The sequence below is a fragment of the Syngnathus scovelli genome, chromosome 13 (assembly GCF_024217435.2).
Source record: "Syngnathus scovelli strain Florida chromosome 13, RoL_Ssco_1.2, whole genome shotgun sequence".
Taxonomy (NCBI): Eukaryota; Metazoa; Chordata; class Actinopteri; order Syngnathiformes; family Syngnathidae; genus Syngnathus; species Syngnathus scovelli.
The window spans coordinates 2,025,590-2,040,448 of NC_090859.1; the positions used below are offsets into that span (position 1 = coordinate 2,025,590).

General features: G+C 42.3%; 1 protein-coding gene across 1 annotated transcript in view; it reads left to right on the plus strand.

Moving 5' to 3' along the window:
- The window catches only part of LOC125979888 (SWI/SNF-related matrix-associated actin-dependent regulator of chromatin subfamily B member 1), a 68,238-nt gene extending 56,706 nt beyond the window's left edge, over nt 1-11,532 (plus strand). The window contains exons 8-9 of the mRNA XM_049738728.1: nt 1,770-1,901; nt 5,506-11,532. Coding sequence (XP_049594685.1) covers nt 1,770-1,901; nt 5,506-5,545 — 172 coding nt within the window. The 3' untranslated portion in view covers nt 5,546-11,532. The remainder of the gene's footprint in view (nt 1-1,769; nt 1,902-5,505) is intronic.
- Nucleotides 11,533-14,859: the final 3,327 nt, after the last annotated feature.

Below are 14,859 nucleotides of genomic sequence, written 5' to 3' on the forward strand. Positions count from 1 at the left end.
GGTGGCTATCACAGTCGAACTGAGCAGTGGTTTGGCGATCCTGTTTACAATGCGCTTCGTAATTAATATTGGACAATCCCACGGCACAGCTGAACATCTCTCACGGCACACCAGTGTGCCGCGGCACAGTGGTTGGGAAACACTGCAGTAGAGTACAGGGTTAAACAGTAGAATAAAGTACAACCGATTTTTGTTTACCTTAAATCATGGCATGCATGCGCCCTATGATTCGGTGTGCCTTATGTGTGTGTTAAATACAGTAATGGCACACATAACTGAGACTGCACTTTTTAGTACGGTGCGCCCTTTGGTCGTGAAAATACATTATGTTAGAAAATATGTATTTGTTCAATAACAAAATATTAATACTTTGTTATATACTCTTTGTTGGCAAAGACAGAGGTCAAACGATTTCTGTAAGTCTTCACAAGGTTTTCACACACCGTTGTTGGTATTTTGGCCCATTCCTCCATGCAGATCTCCTCGAGAGCAGTGAGGTTTTAGGGCTGTCGCTGGGCTACAACGGCCAAGACCAAAGAGCTGTCAAAGGACACCAGAAACAAAATTGTAGACCTGCACCAGGCTGGGAAGACTGAATCTACTATAGGTCAGCAGCTTAGTGTGAAGAAATCAACTGTGGGAGCAATTATTAGGAAATGGAAGACATACAAGACCACTCCCTTGATATGGAGCTCCATGCAATATTTCATCCTGTGGGGTCAAAATGATCACAAGAACAGTGAACAAAAATCCCAGAACCACACGGGGGCACCTCGTGAATGACCTGCAGAGAGCTGGGACCAAAGTAACAAAGACTACCATCAATAACACACTACGCCGCCAGGGACTCAAATCCTGAAGTGCCAGATGTGTCCCCCTGCTTAAGCCAGTACATGTCCAGGCTCGTCTGAAGTTTGCTAGACAGCATTTGGATGATCCAGAAGAAGATTGGGACAATGTCATATGGTCTGATGAAACCAAAATAGAACTCTTTAGTAACAACTCAACTCGTCGTGTTTGGAGGAGAAAGAATGCAGAGTTGCATCCATACCTACTCTGAAACGTGGGTGTGGAAACAGCATCCTTTGGGGCTGTTTTTCTGCAAGGGGACCAGGACGACTGATCCGTCAAAAGGAAAGAATGAATGGGGCCATGTATCGTGAGATTTTGAGTGAAAACCAACTTCGTTTCACAATGTCATTTTGAAAGTGGGTTTGCCTCATCTGCCATAATTGCAGCACCAAAGAAGGGAAATGTAGAGAGACATTTTCGGACTGTTCATGGGAAATATGACATCGACTTCCCGCTGAAAAGCGAGCTGAGAAAGGCGAATGAACTTGAATGAAAAATCTAAAATCAAACTTGAATGTGTGCTTGAGGCTGGTTGTCAGCAGCTAGCGTCCAGGTTATTCATCCATGGTTGATTCAATTCGGTGCAAGTCATCAAAGTCAAGTCAAGTAATTACAAAAAAATGTTCATGGTGAATTACGTTGTGTTGTACAATGTTGGCTCATATGATTTTGTAAGGTACATTGTCATACACTGTACATATAAAGAATCCTCAATATATTTGATAGTAGAGATGTTTTGCATTTTTCTAGTGGGTAGATAATTTTGACTTGGTCATTTTATAAGTAGCTTGCATGCTGAAAAATTGTGGGTACCCCTAAAATAGGCTACAACATTGCGTTTAAAGCTGCCGTTATTCTCACCACAAGTCCACCATTGTGATAAACTGTGATTGGACCGTTTTCTGAATTGCTTGCAGTGAGAACCCACTCCCAACAGTAGAGATTGCCATTCGTAACACAGGTGATGCAGACCAGTGGTGTCCTTTGTTGGAGACACTCACAGATGCTGAAATGGAGAAGAAGATCCGAGACCAAGACAGAAACACAAGGTGAGGCACATGGATTCACACTTACTGTGGCTTACTGTGTGCACAGTATGTGCATATATAATTGGGGTTCACATTGATATTCCAAACGTGACATAACTTATCGCACAGGTGTCAAACTCAAGGCCTAAGGACCAGATCTGGCCGGCCACATAATTTTATGTGGCCTGCAAAAGCAAATCACGCATAATGCATTATTTTGAATCGTCATATGTAAACAGAATTAAATTTCTGGAGGAATTGCATGTAAAGGCTGAGAGGTTAAATAGAAACAGTGGAATAGGATGAGCGGTTCAGATAATGGATACATGAATAAACTGCAAAAGGAAGGAACAAGGAATGACAAAAGCAAGGAAACAAAGAAATAAAGCAAGAAAACAAGGAAATGAATCAAGGAAACTAGGAAGCAAAGAAAATAGAAATTATGGAAACAAGGAAGTAAGAAAGAAGCAAGCAAAGAAACCAGAACTCAAGTAAGAAAAAAGTATCCTAAGTCTACCCAATATTTTGGCGAATATGACTGGGATGCCTGCAGACAAGAATATGGGGTGCACCTACTGTGGTGGAGGGGATTTCGTGTCTCAATGATCCTGGGCGCTAAATTGTCTGAGGTTGCATGCCGCTGGCAGTATCTATCACCCATGGCAAACAGGTCCCTATGTGAGGGACCAGACCAAGCATGGTTCATAGACCTCATATGATGAATAACATAAATTGACGTTTTCCCTTTCCTGGACACCAGGGCTACCCTCTGGAGCCAGGCCTGAGGTTGGGGCTTGACGGGGAGAGCGCCTGAGGGAGGGCCAAAGGAGTCGGGTGCTTTAATGAGCTGGGCAGTTGCCAAAGGGAGTGGAACCTTGGCGGTTTAATCCCCGACTACAGAAACTAGCTCTAGGGCAGTGGTTCTTAACCTGGGTTTGATCGAACCCTTGGGGTTCGGTGAGTCGGTCTCAAGGGTTCGACAGAGCCTCCACTGTGGAGGTCCGAACAAACCTAATTTATTGTGTAAATTCTGATTTGCCAGTATGTAATTTGTTGTGAGGTCATGCATAGTGTTGGTTTTGTTCTTTGAGCAAGGTGATGTTCATGCACGGCTCATTTTGTGCACTAGTAAAAATCATCTATGTCTTGAATTTCCCCAAAATTATTTTTCACTAACGAGGGGTTCGGTGAATGCGCATATGAAACTGGTGGGGTTCTGTACATCCAACAAGGTTAAGAACCACTGCTCTAGGGATATAGAATGTCATCTCTCTGGCGTGCGAGGCAAAGCGGTTCTGACAGGATATAGTCATGCTTGCCTTCACACAGCTTGGGCTCTGCTACCAGTCCTCTCAAGAGGGGCAGGACTCGCTTCCACTCTGGAGTTGTCCACGTTGAAAGGCGCCGACCAGGAATGGGTATACCTACCCTACCCCCTCACTCTGGCTTGGCACCTGTATATTGGGGTTCACCTCGGTGAACGAGAGGGTAGCCTCCCTTTGCCTTTGGGTGGGAAGGACGGATCCCGATTGTTGCTTTTGATTATCACCACACAGAAAATCAGAATGCCACCCTTTTTAGAGTCCTTGGAGGGTGTGTTTGAGAGCACTTCCCCTTAGGAGTCCATCGTTCTGCCTTGAGACTTTAATGCGTATGTGGGCAGTGACATGGAGGAATGGCCCCCACGATCAGAACCCAAGTGGTGTTTTGTTTTTGGATTTTGTATGCGCCATGGATTGTCCATAATGCTTTGTTCAAGCATATGTGCACTTGGCACCAGGACACCTTTGCCGTAGTTTGATGATCTACTGTAGTTGTGTCCTTGGATTTGCAGCCGCATGTTTTGGACACTCTGGTGAAGAAAGAGGCGGAGCTGTCAACCGATCCCAACCTGGTTGTGAGTTTGCTCAGATGGTTGGGAAAGATGCCGGTCTGACCTGGCAGACCCAAACGTATTGTGAGCGTTTGCAGAGAACATTTGGCAGAATCCTGTCAGAGTTTCAACTCCCACCTTCGGCAGACCTTTGCCCTCATCCTGGGGGATGCGGGGGACAATCGTTTGAGTGGACTATGTTACGTGCCTCCGTTGTTGAAGTGGCCGATCAGAGCTGTGGCCATAAGGTAGTCTGACAGGATATAGTGCCTGTTGTGGCAGCAATCCCCAACCCGATAGCAAGCAGTCAAGCTGAAGAAAGAGTCCTACCGGGTCGCTTTGGCCTGTGACACTCTGGAAGTAGCTGACGGCCAAACAAAACACAGCTTCGGCGGTCGCTGAAGCAAAAACTCTTGGGAGAAGTTTGGCAAGCCCGTGGAAAAGGACCTCCGGATGGCTTAGAATAAATTCTGGTCCATCATCTGGCGTCCCAGAAGGGGGAAGCAGTATGTGTGTACTGTATACAGTGATCCCTCGTTTTTCGTGGGCGATGCATTCAAGAACCACCCACGATAAACGAAGATCCGCAAAGTAGAAACGGTATATGTATCATTTATGAATTTACAAATCATTAGATCAAAATTTACAACACGTAGTGTTTCTTGTTAGCCGCTGGAGGGTATCGGTGCATTGCAAGTTGACTTGAAGTGTGATTTACCTTGTCAAGCAAAAAAGCTTCTGGATGTTGTAGGGGTGTCCTGTTTGACACGCCTCTACAACACTGCATGGACATCGGGGTCAGTGACTGTGGATTGGCAGACGCGGGGTGGTGGTTCCCCTTTTCAAGAATGGGGATCGGAGGGAGCGTTCCAACGGCAATCACACTCTTCAGCCTCCCTGGTAAGGTCTATTACGGGGTGATGGAGAGGAGGGTCCATCGGGAAGTCGAATCTCAGATTCAAGCGGCTCATTGTTGTTTTTGTCCTGGCTGTGGAACAGTGAATTAGCTCTACACCCTCGGCAGGGACCTCGGGGGTGCATGGGAGTTCTCACAGCCAGTCTGCATGTGTTTTGTGGACTTGAAGGAGCCGTTCGACTGTGTCCCTCGAGGAGTTCTGTGTGGGGTGCTGCAGGAGTATGGGGCACCTAACCCCTTGATAAGGGCAGTTCAGTCTCTGTACAATCGATGGTTTTAGGCCTATTTTTTTCAAACAATTGTTTTTAATAGTAAAGAGAAATGTCATACTATGCTGACTGTTATTTATGAAAGCTGGAATGACAGCTGCAACTGTCAGCAAGTTAAGAGATTTCTCTCTTCTAACTTCAACTATACAGATGTATCGTCTTACAACTCCATTCAATCATTGGTTTTAGGCTTCCTTTTTTCAAACAATATTTTTTTTCCAGTAAAGGGAAATGTCATACTACGTATGTTGATTGTTTATTATGAAGGCTGGAATGACAGCTGCAACTTAAGAGATTTGTTTTTATTGGAAAAAATACTTTGCCAAGCCAAGATGAACACCATAGCTCCAGCCAACAATCTTCTGATACTGTAAGAAAAATGACAGATTTCAGAACAAACGGTTCACATATGACTACCTCTGAAATGTCCCCGACCCTGTGATAAATAATGATAAATGTTAACATATTTTCAACAATGTCTGTTTAAAGTTTTGAACTATGACCATAGCCTAAATATTTGTATTATTCTGTAAATTGTACATATTGGAATGTAACGTGTCTTTGTAGACGTATGAGACGACTGGCCAACACTGTTCCATCCTGGTAGAAAGAAATTTGAAGTGATGGCTGATGATCTGGAAGACAACCTCTGGAGACCCAAAAGTTATTGAGAATGCTCACACATGCATTTATACACACACCATAAATATACTCAATGTAGTCAGTGCTCACACTTTGAGGAAAATAAAGTCATTTTGGAACAAAGGACCCTCATATAACCACATATACCAATTGCATTTGAAGGATAAAATGTGATTCAAGGATAAAATGTGACAACTCTTCAGCAACAAAGGTTTCAGTTGTCTAGGATTTAAACGTCTTTGGACAATGACCATAGCCAAAACATTTTAATTATGCTGCAAATGATCAATATTTTAAGATAATTGGAGTAAAATCTGTCCGTATGAACCTATCTGTCACCCAAATATGTTATTATTGAGGATATTTACACATGCATGGACAACACCATGAATATATTATGTCGTTGGTGTAACTGATGCATCAATTTGTATTATCCACACATGTATTTCTCTGCAAATCGATAATTTTTCATAAACTAGCTAAAAAACATCTGTAATTCCCTATTGAGAACTAAACTTTTGCATTGACAGTTTTACTCATCACCTCATTTAATTTGCATTTGATTTGCATACATGTAAGTGCTTGAAGCAAGGTTACCTGATAAACTGTTTAATGTTGATTATATATCATATAGTATTTTAACACTGAGCAAGCCAAATTTGTTGTTCAAAATACTTGTATTACAAAATGTGTGTAGAATGGCTCATAAGTCCCCAAAAAACTGTGTAATTGTTATTGGTGGCCTTATTTGCTGTTTTTAAAATGGTAGAAATAATGAGCACTATGCATGTTGATTCCAGCTAGGCTCAAGACGTGTATATGTAGAGGCCATTGATCAATGGAATGATTAGTTGCATGTGTTAACACATTGTATGCTATTACGTGGCAAAATTGTTGAAATGATAATTATGGGCATTTTTACTTGTGGCACTGAACGTCATAACTGTTTTTTTTTGTAAAACGTTTTTGTTTTATATTGAAATAAAAACACTTGCTCAAACTTGTTTTTTTATATATGGTATAGCATGCATTTATAGTCGTTTATTGGACTTAAGTAGAATTTCTGTGGTTAAAAATGAGAGACTATGAGCCACATGTTTTACTGTGCTACCGCGAAGAGCCACATCATACACTTGAGCACACATGAACTATCACCCCCAGGCTGCTCGGTTTTAAATGGGCCACGTTTAGCTGTGCATTTTTTTCCTGCCATTTTGAGAGTGAAATTGACAATTGTTTCCTTGAATGGGTTTGCCCCTCCTCCTTTGCGGGATTTCACCTCATGCGCATGGGCTTTTGACAAAAATACCATATTGAACTAAAGCGAAGCAAACACGCAGCGTTTGACGAAAATACCATATTGAACTCAAGCGAAGCGAAAACGCACAAAAAAACAACAACCAAAAAATGGTTGATATGAACGTAAAGGAGCCGCATGAAACCAGGCAAGGAGCCACATGGAACCAGGCAAGGAGCCGCATGCCACCCCTGCTCTATACCCTCGGCAGGATCCTCGAGGGTGCATGGGAGTTCACACAACCAGTCCACATGTGTTTTGTGGACCTGCAGAAGGCGTTGAACCGTGTCCCTCGAGAAATTCTGTCGGGGGTGCCAAACCTACTGATAAAGGTGGTTAGGTCCCTGCATCACCGTTGTCCAGCTCTCACTGGAGCGGTTCGCAGCGGAGTATGACGCGGTCGGGATGAAAACCACTACCTCCAAATCTGAGACCATGGTCCTCAGTCGGAAAAGGGTGGAATGTCCTCTCCGGGTTGGGGATGAGATCCTGCCCCAAGTGGAGAAGTATCTTGGGGTCTTGTTTGCGAGCGAGAGCAGGATGGAGCGCGAGTCCGACAGGAGGATCGGTCGCAGCTTATGCTGTGATGCGGACTCTGTACCGGTTCATTGTGGTGACGAGGGAGCTTAGCCGAAAAGCGAAGGTCTCGATTTACCGGTCGATCTACGCTCCTACCCTCACCTATGGTCATGAGCTATGGTTCGTGACCGAAAGAACAAGATCCCAGATACAAGCGGCTGAGTTATCTCCACAGTGCGTCCGGGCTCTCCCTTAGAGATAGGGTGAGAAGCTCAGTCATCTGTGGGAGATTCAGAGTCGAGCTGCTGCTCCTCCACGTTGAGAGGAGCCAGATGAGGTGGCTTGGGCATCTCATCAGGATGCCTCATGGACGCCTTCCTTGAGAGATGTTCTGGGCATGTTCACCCGCAGGAGACTCCAAGGACGATCCAGGATGTGGTGGAGAGACTATGTCTCTCAGCTGACCTGGGAACGCCTTGGGATCCCCGGGATGAGCTGGACAAAGTGGTTGGGAAGAGGAAAGTCTGGGCGTCCCTCCTAAAGTTGCTGCCCCTGTGACCCGATCCCAGATAAGTGGTAGAAGATGGATGAATGGATGTTTATACCTTGATAAGTTCCACTCACTGATTATCTTTTTTGATGGTTGAGCTGCAAGCGGTTCTGGAGTGGGTCTGCAGTCAGATGGCCAAGCCAAGAAGGAAGGAGTTGGGACCGAGGGACCAAAGGCAAGAGACGTTCAGAGACAAGAGAGAAAGACAAGAAGTGGCATCAGCTTTTATACTTGCGGGCCCCAATTCCAGACCTGCCTCATGTGGATACTGGAGACTGTCTTGTGACCCGATCCTGGCCCCCTCATTCAACTAACATCAATTTGAACATAACTGACTTACATAACTGACGGGAGCTGCTGAAGACCTTCTACACTGCCATCATCCAGTCTGTCCTCTGCACCTCCATCACTGTCTGGTTTGGATCGGCCTCCAAACAAGACAAGCACAGACTGCAACGGACAATAAGGACTGCAGAAAAGATAATTGGAATCAACCTCCCATCTATCCAAGACTTGTACCTGTCCAGGACCAGGAAACGTGCAAGTAACATCTCAACAGACCCTTCGCACCCAGGTTGCAGCCTGTTTGAACTACTCCCCTCCGGACGCCGTTATAGAGCTCTGTACACTAAAACCAGCAGACACAGAGACAGCTTCTTTCCCCAGGCTGTCGCTCTGATGAACTCACACCACTCTTAGAGTCTCAGAGTCATTACTGTGCAATAACATCCCGCTTGCCACACCTTTTTTGTCTACACTGTTTGTACTATGTGTCCTCTCTGCATCCATTGCAGCCTGGTCATCCTAGAAGAGGGACCCTCCCATCTGTGGTCTCTTCTCAAGGTTTCTCATTTCCCCTAGCTGGAGTTTTGAGTTTTTCCTTGCCCTCTTGGGAGTTTAAGATCAGGGGGTGTTTGAGAATATCTTTCGTTCTTCACATGTCCTGAGTGTTGTTGTTAGTCACCTAAATGTTGAACAGAGGCTGTGATTTACCGAAGTCAAATTCCTTGTTTGGCACGCTCAAACATGGCGAATAAAAAACTCTTGAATCTTGAATCTTGAATCTTAAGATGACTTACAGTCATAGCTTTGGTCATTTTCAATTATATAATAAATAGAGCTAATAAATATAGCTGTGCAACTTAATCAACGTTCAAGCAATCCACCATGAGTAATTTTGAAGGACATATCGTTTGTGAAGGTTCATACTATATTACTATACTTGTACTATATTTAACTGCAGCATATGTGGGGATAATCAGGGAATGGATGTAGAATGAGACCGATGCTTTTGTTTGACATTTACTTCCGTTGAATGCTAAGCTGCTAGCTAGCTCGCACCGCGCTCGTCAACACGGTCATTTTCAACTCTAAAGCGAAATACTATCAAACCACGCCAGATCCGCGGCCGCCAGATCCGCGGCCGCCACTGGGAATCCTCCCGGCGCAATTGGACTCGCGGTCACATTAGTGTCCCACTCCAACGTCGCCGGATTCGCTGCCGTTGCCGGACCTCGAGCCAACAACGCTGGACCCGCTGTTGGTGCTGCACTTCGTCCCAGCAACGCTGGACCCGTGACCGTCGGTGACTGCGTGCCAGTAACGCCGGACCTGCGGTCTACACCGGACCTCCAGGAGGCTAACACCATCAGCCCCAGGAGGAGAGCTACCATCTGGCCCAGTGTGCTAGCACAACCAGCCCCTGGAAGAGAGCTAACATCAGGCTCAGTAAGCTAGTACCACCAACCCCTAGAGGACAACCACCACCAGGCTCAGCAGACTACCATCACCAGGCTCAGGAGGATAGCCACCACTAGCTCCAGTGAGTTGGCACCACCAGCCGCCCTAGGAGGTCATCTGACACCGGGTTGTGTGGGATAGCATCTCCAGCCCCAGGAAGAAAGCTACCATCAGGTATAGGTTGATAGTCAGGATGGCCATGAAATTGCTCCAGAAGGACATGGAGGAACTGAAGCTATCAATGGAAGTGATGTCTTCAACTCTTGAAACCATAATGAAGCAACAGGCCATTATTACAGAGCTGATGGGAGAGGTGAAGCGGCTCAAACAATTAAATACTGAACAAAATAAGAAAATAGTCACCCTGGAAAATAGATTAGACAACTTGGAGCAGTATTCCAGAATGAGCGATGTCATCATCACAGGTTTAAAGATTAAACCACGAAGCTACCAGCAGGCTGTGAAAGGCCTTGCTTCAGAGGACTATCCTGAACATGAGGAGACAACCGAGGAGCAGGTAAAATCTTTCCTCCACAGCAAAGACATCATCATTGACACTATCAATATTGAGGCATGCCACACTCTGCCAACGAGGAGTCTAGATAGCAAGACACCACCTATAATTGTCCGCTTTACAAATAGGAAAAGTAAGATAAATCTACTCAAACAAGGTAGGAAATTAAAAGGCACGAACATATACATGAATGAACACCTCACCAAGAAAAATGGTGAAATAGCTAAAAAAGCAAGAGCTCTTAAGAAAAACGGTAAAATACAGTCCACTTGGACTGCAGGTTGTAAGGTATTCATCAAACCTGTTGGAGCAGCAGAGAGTTCTCATGGTTTCTGCATTAGTGCCATAGAGCAACTTAAGCGGTATGAAGGAGATCAGTAACCTGCACATCATTACTTAGAACCTCATGTTGTGATACTTTTATATCATGGAAGGTAAAAAACCTGGTGAACTTATCAACCTATCATGAACAGTACTGACAAATGCCTTTCCTTTCCAACTGGTCTGTTTAACAAACAAGCACTAATAGCTGAAAATGAAGAACTTGATTTGAAAACATTTGATTACACTGATCATAAGGGATTTGATATAGAGAACAATATTGATCCTGTGAATAACTTCTTTATCAACTACAATCAAACGAACTGTAAATACTATACTGTAGAGCAATTTAGCGAGAATGTAGCAACAAATAAGGCAATGTCAATTATACATTTTAATAGTAGGAGCTTGAAAGCAAACATCTCTAAGATCAAACAATGTTTAAAAGATATGAATAATCCGTTTACTGTTATTGCAATATCTGAAACCTGGTTAAAGGAAGATCAGGCTGAAAAGATTGACATAGAGGGGTATGAGAGTTATACATTAAATAGGATGGGAAAAAGATGCGGAGGGGTTGCTCTATTCATAGACAAAAACTGTAAGTGTAAGATAGTAAGAAATATGTCTCAAGCAATAGATAATCTCATGGAATGTATTACTGTTGAAATAGAAATGGAATCATCAAAAAACATTTTGGTAAGCTGTGTATACAGATGTCCATGTTCAAGTATTGAGGCATTTAGTGAACTATTATCAAGAATGTATGAAAGAAAAATCAATACGAAAATGGTCTATGTCTGTGGTGATTATAATATAGATCTACTGAACCCACTTCAGCTGACTCCAATAACAGAATTCATTAACTTAATGTACAGTATGAGTCTTTACCCTGCAATAACTCGTCCGACTAGAATCACATCTCACAGTGCCACTATAATTGATAATATATTTACAAATGTGATTGAAAAGAAAGTAAAAACTGGACTGATAATAAATGATTCAAGTGACCATCTGCCAGTGTTCGCGGTGATCCAGAACTGTACAAGGGAAAAAAAGGATGCTATAGCTTTTAAAATGTGTAGAATGAACTCTGGTAATTCAATTAACTCATTCAAAAATGATCTTCTAAAACAAGACTGGAAAAAGGTATATGTGGGTGATGTAAATGAAGCCTACAACACATTCATGGCCATTATATCTGAACTTTATGATAAAAACTGTCCTCTTGTAAGGAAAGCGGTCAAACACAACTCAGTGGAAAAACCATGGCTGACAAAGGGAATCTTAAACGCCTGCAAGAAAAAAAAACTGTTATACAAAGATTTCCTAAAGATAAGAACAAAAGAAGCTGAATTGAAATATAAGACCTATAAAAACAAATTGATCAAAATAATGAGAAACAGTAAAAGGAACTACTATAGCAAGAAACTGGAGGAAAACAAGAGTAACACAATAACAACATGGAAAGTGTTAAATGAAATTATTAAAAACAGAACTGGAAAGCCAGGATATCCTTCTTACTTTGTAAACAGTAACAATATAACTATAAATGAACTTGCAATGATTGCAGAGGAGTTTAATGATTACTATGTTGGTATTGGGCCTACTTTGGCGGAAGAAGTACCAAAAAAAGGGAGTACAAGTGACCTAATTAAGGATGTACCCATAGCCAAAAGTATGGTTCTAAGGGGAACGGATGAGACGGAAATAATAGAAATCGTTAGAGGATTTAAAGGTAAAAAGTCAACTGATTGTAATGGAATAGATATGTCACTTGTTAAAAATATTGTTGAAAGTGTGGTGAAACCCCTAACACATATTTGCAACCAATCACTGACAAATGGTGTTTTTCCGAGTGAAATGAAAACAGCTAAAATTATTCCGATATATAAAGCTGGGGACAAACACATATTCTCAAATTACAGGCCAATATCTTTACTCCCACAATTCTCCAAAATACTAGAAAAAATATTTTATAAAAGGCTTGATGATTTCATCACAAAACAAAATATTCTGTGTGACCAACAGTATGGATTTCGGAAAAATAGAACCACCACAATGGCTTTGTTAGATTTCGTAGCTGAAATAACAACAGCTATTGAAAATAAACGATATGCTGTAGGTGTCTTCTTAGATCTTAAGAAAGCTTTTGATACTGTAAATCATAAAATACTGTTAACAAAACTTGAGAGATATGGCATACAAGGTATGCCACTCACTTGGTTAAACAGTTATTTATCAAACAGGAATCAATATGTGCAATTAATGGACTTCAAATCAAAGTTAAAGCAGGTAAAGTGTGGGGTTCCTCAGGGCTCAATATTAGGCCCCTTGTTATTTATTTTGTATGTTAATGATATGTGCAAGGTCTCCAGATTACTCAAGGCCGTAGTTTTTGCAGATGACACGAATCTGCTCTGTAGTGGGGACGACCTGGACCAACTACTGGATATTGTGGGTATTGAAATGGAAAAATTACAGAGTTGGTTTGACACAAATAAACTTACATTGAATTTAAGTAAAACAAGGTATATTATATTTGGAAACCGTCCGACAAACACAGACAAAATTCTTACAATAAATAATATAGAAATAGAAAGAGTGAATGAAGTAAAATTTCTTGGAGTGCTAATAGATAAAAATTAAGTTGGAAACCACATAACGTATATCAAATCAAAGATCTCAAAATCACTGGCAGTATTGTATAAAGTAAAAGATCTTATAAACCAAACATCATTATATTCCTTGTACTGCTCCTTCATACTCCCATACATTATGTACTGTGTGGAGGTGTGGGGCAACACATACAAAACAAACACAGATCCAATCTACATTCTACAAAAAAAAGCTATACGACTTGTAAATGATGTTGATTACAGAGAACCATCTAACCCTCTTTTTGTAAAACTGAATGCACTGAAATACAATGATCTAGTCGATTTTAAAACAATCCAACTCATGTACAAAATAAAAAATAATCAATTACCAAACAGTATCCAGAGGTTGTTTGAGTGGAGGGAAAGTACCTATGATTTAAGAGGAACACCATCCATCCATCCATTTTCTGAACCGCTTAGTCCCCACGGGGGTCGCGGGCGTGCTGGAGCCTATCCCAGCCGTCATCGGGCAGTAGGCGGGGGACACCCTGAACCGGTTGCCAGCCAATCGCAGGGCACACAGAGACAAACAACCATTCGCACTCGCACTCACACATAGGGACAATTTGGAGTGATCAATCGGCCTACCAAGCATGTTTTTGGGATGTGGGAGGAAACCGGAGTGCCCGGAGAAAACCCACGCGGGCTCGGGGAGAACATGCAAACTCCGCACAGGGAGGGCCGGAGGTGGAATCGAACCCGCACCCTCCTAACTGTGAGGCGGACGTGCTACCCAGTGCGCCACCGAGCCGCCATTAAGAGGAACACTTATGTTTAAAAGAGATTTGGTGAGAACAACTTTAAAGTTGCATTGTATAACAGTTAAAGGTGTGGAATTATGGAACGCCAGCAGTGACGAACTAAAGAATTGTAGTTCATTACCTCAGTTTAAAAAAATGTATAAAGGCAAAATACTGATGGGATACCGTAGCATGCTGTGAGGTGTTTAAACTGCTTTTGTATTTATTTAAAGGAGGTGTATGTATGTATAAGTGTGTGTATGTATAATATCTATATGTATGTATGTATGTATGTGTATATGTATATATATATATGTATATCTTTAACAAATCTGAAAATGGACAAATCTTGACGGAATCAAGCAAACGTGGTTACAAGGGGTAGAGCTAGATAAGCCTAGGCTTCCTTCTACTCCCTTTTGAACAAATAAGATTTTTTATGATAAAGTGAAAATTTATAACGCAATGTTTTTTTTTTTTTTTCTGTTCTTTCTTCTCTATTGTACTATGGAGTTATTATTTTCAGTATTGTTACTTTCTTTCTTGTATTTCTTTAAATGTTCGAAATAAATAAACAAAACAAAACAAATACCAGGGCTGTGGATTCGGACTTTCGGACTTTCGGACTCTCGGACTCGGTCGGACTCGGTCATTTTTGCCGGACTCGGTGCTGATTTTGACAGAGTCCACCGAGTCCGACTAAAAAAAATACGTTCAATTTTATTTTCATCATGCTGCTGAGAATGCGCGTAGGAATACTGTCCGCAGCCCTGCTTTCGATCAATGCGGCCACGTTGAGTTGCACTTAGGCTAATGTTTACATTATGTACCAATGTCAAGGACGATTATGTCACCCAGCTTATATAATGATGTGTTTCGATAGTTGTGGGGTCGTCACTAATTATTTGTGTTTAGATAAATGTCTGAGCTATAATGGT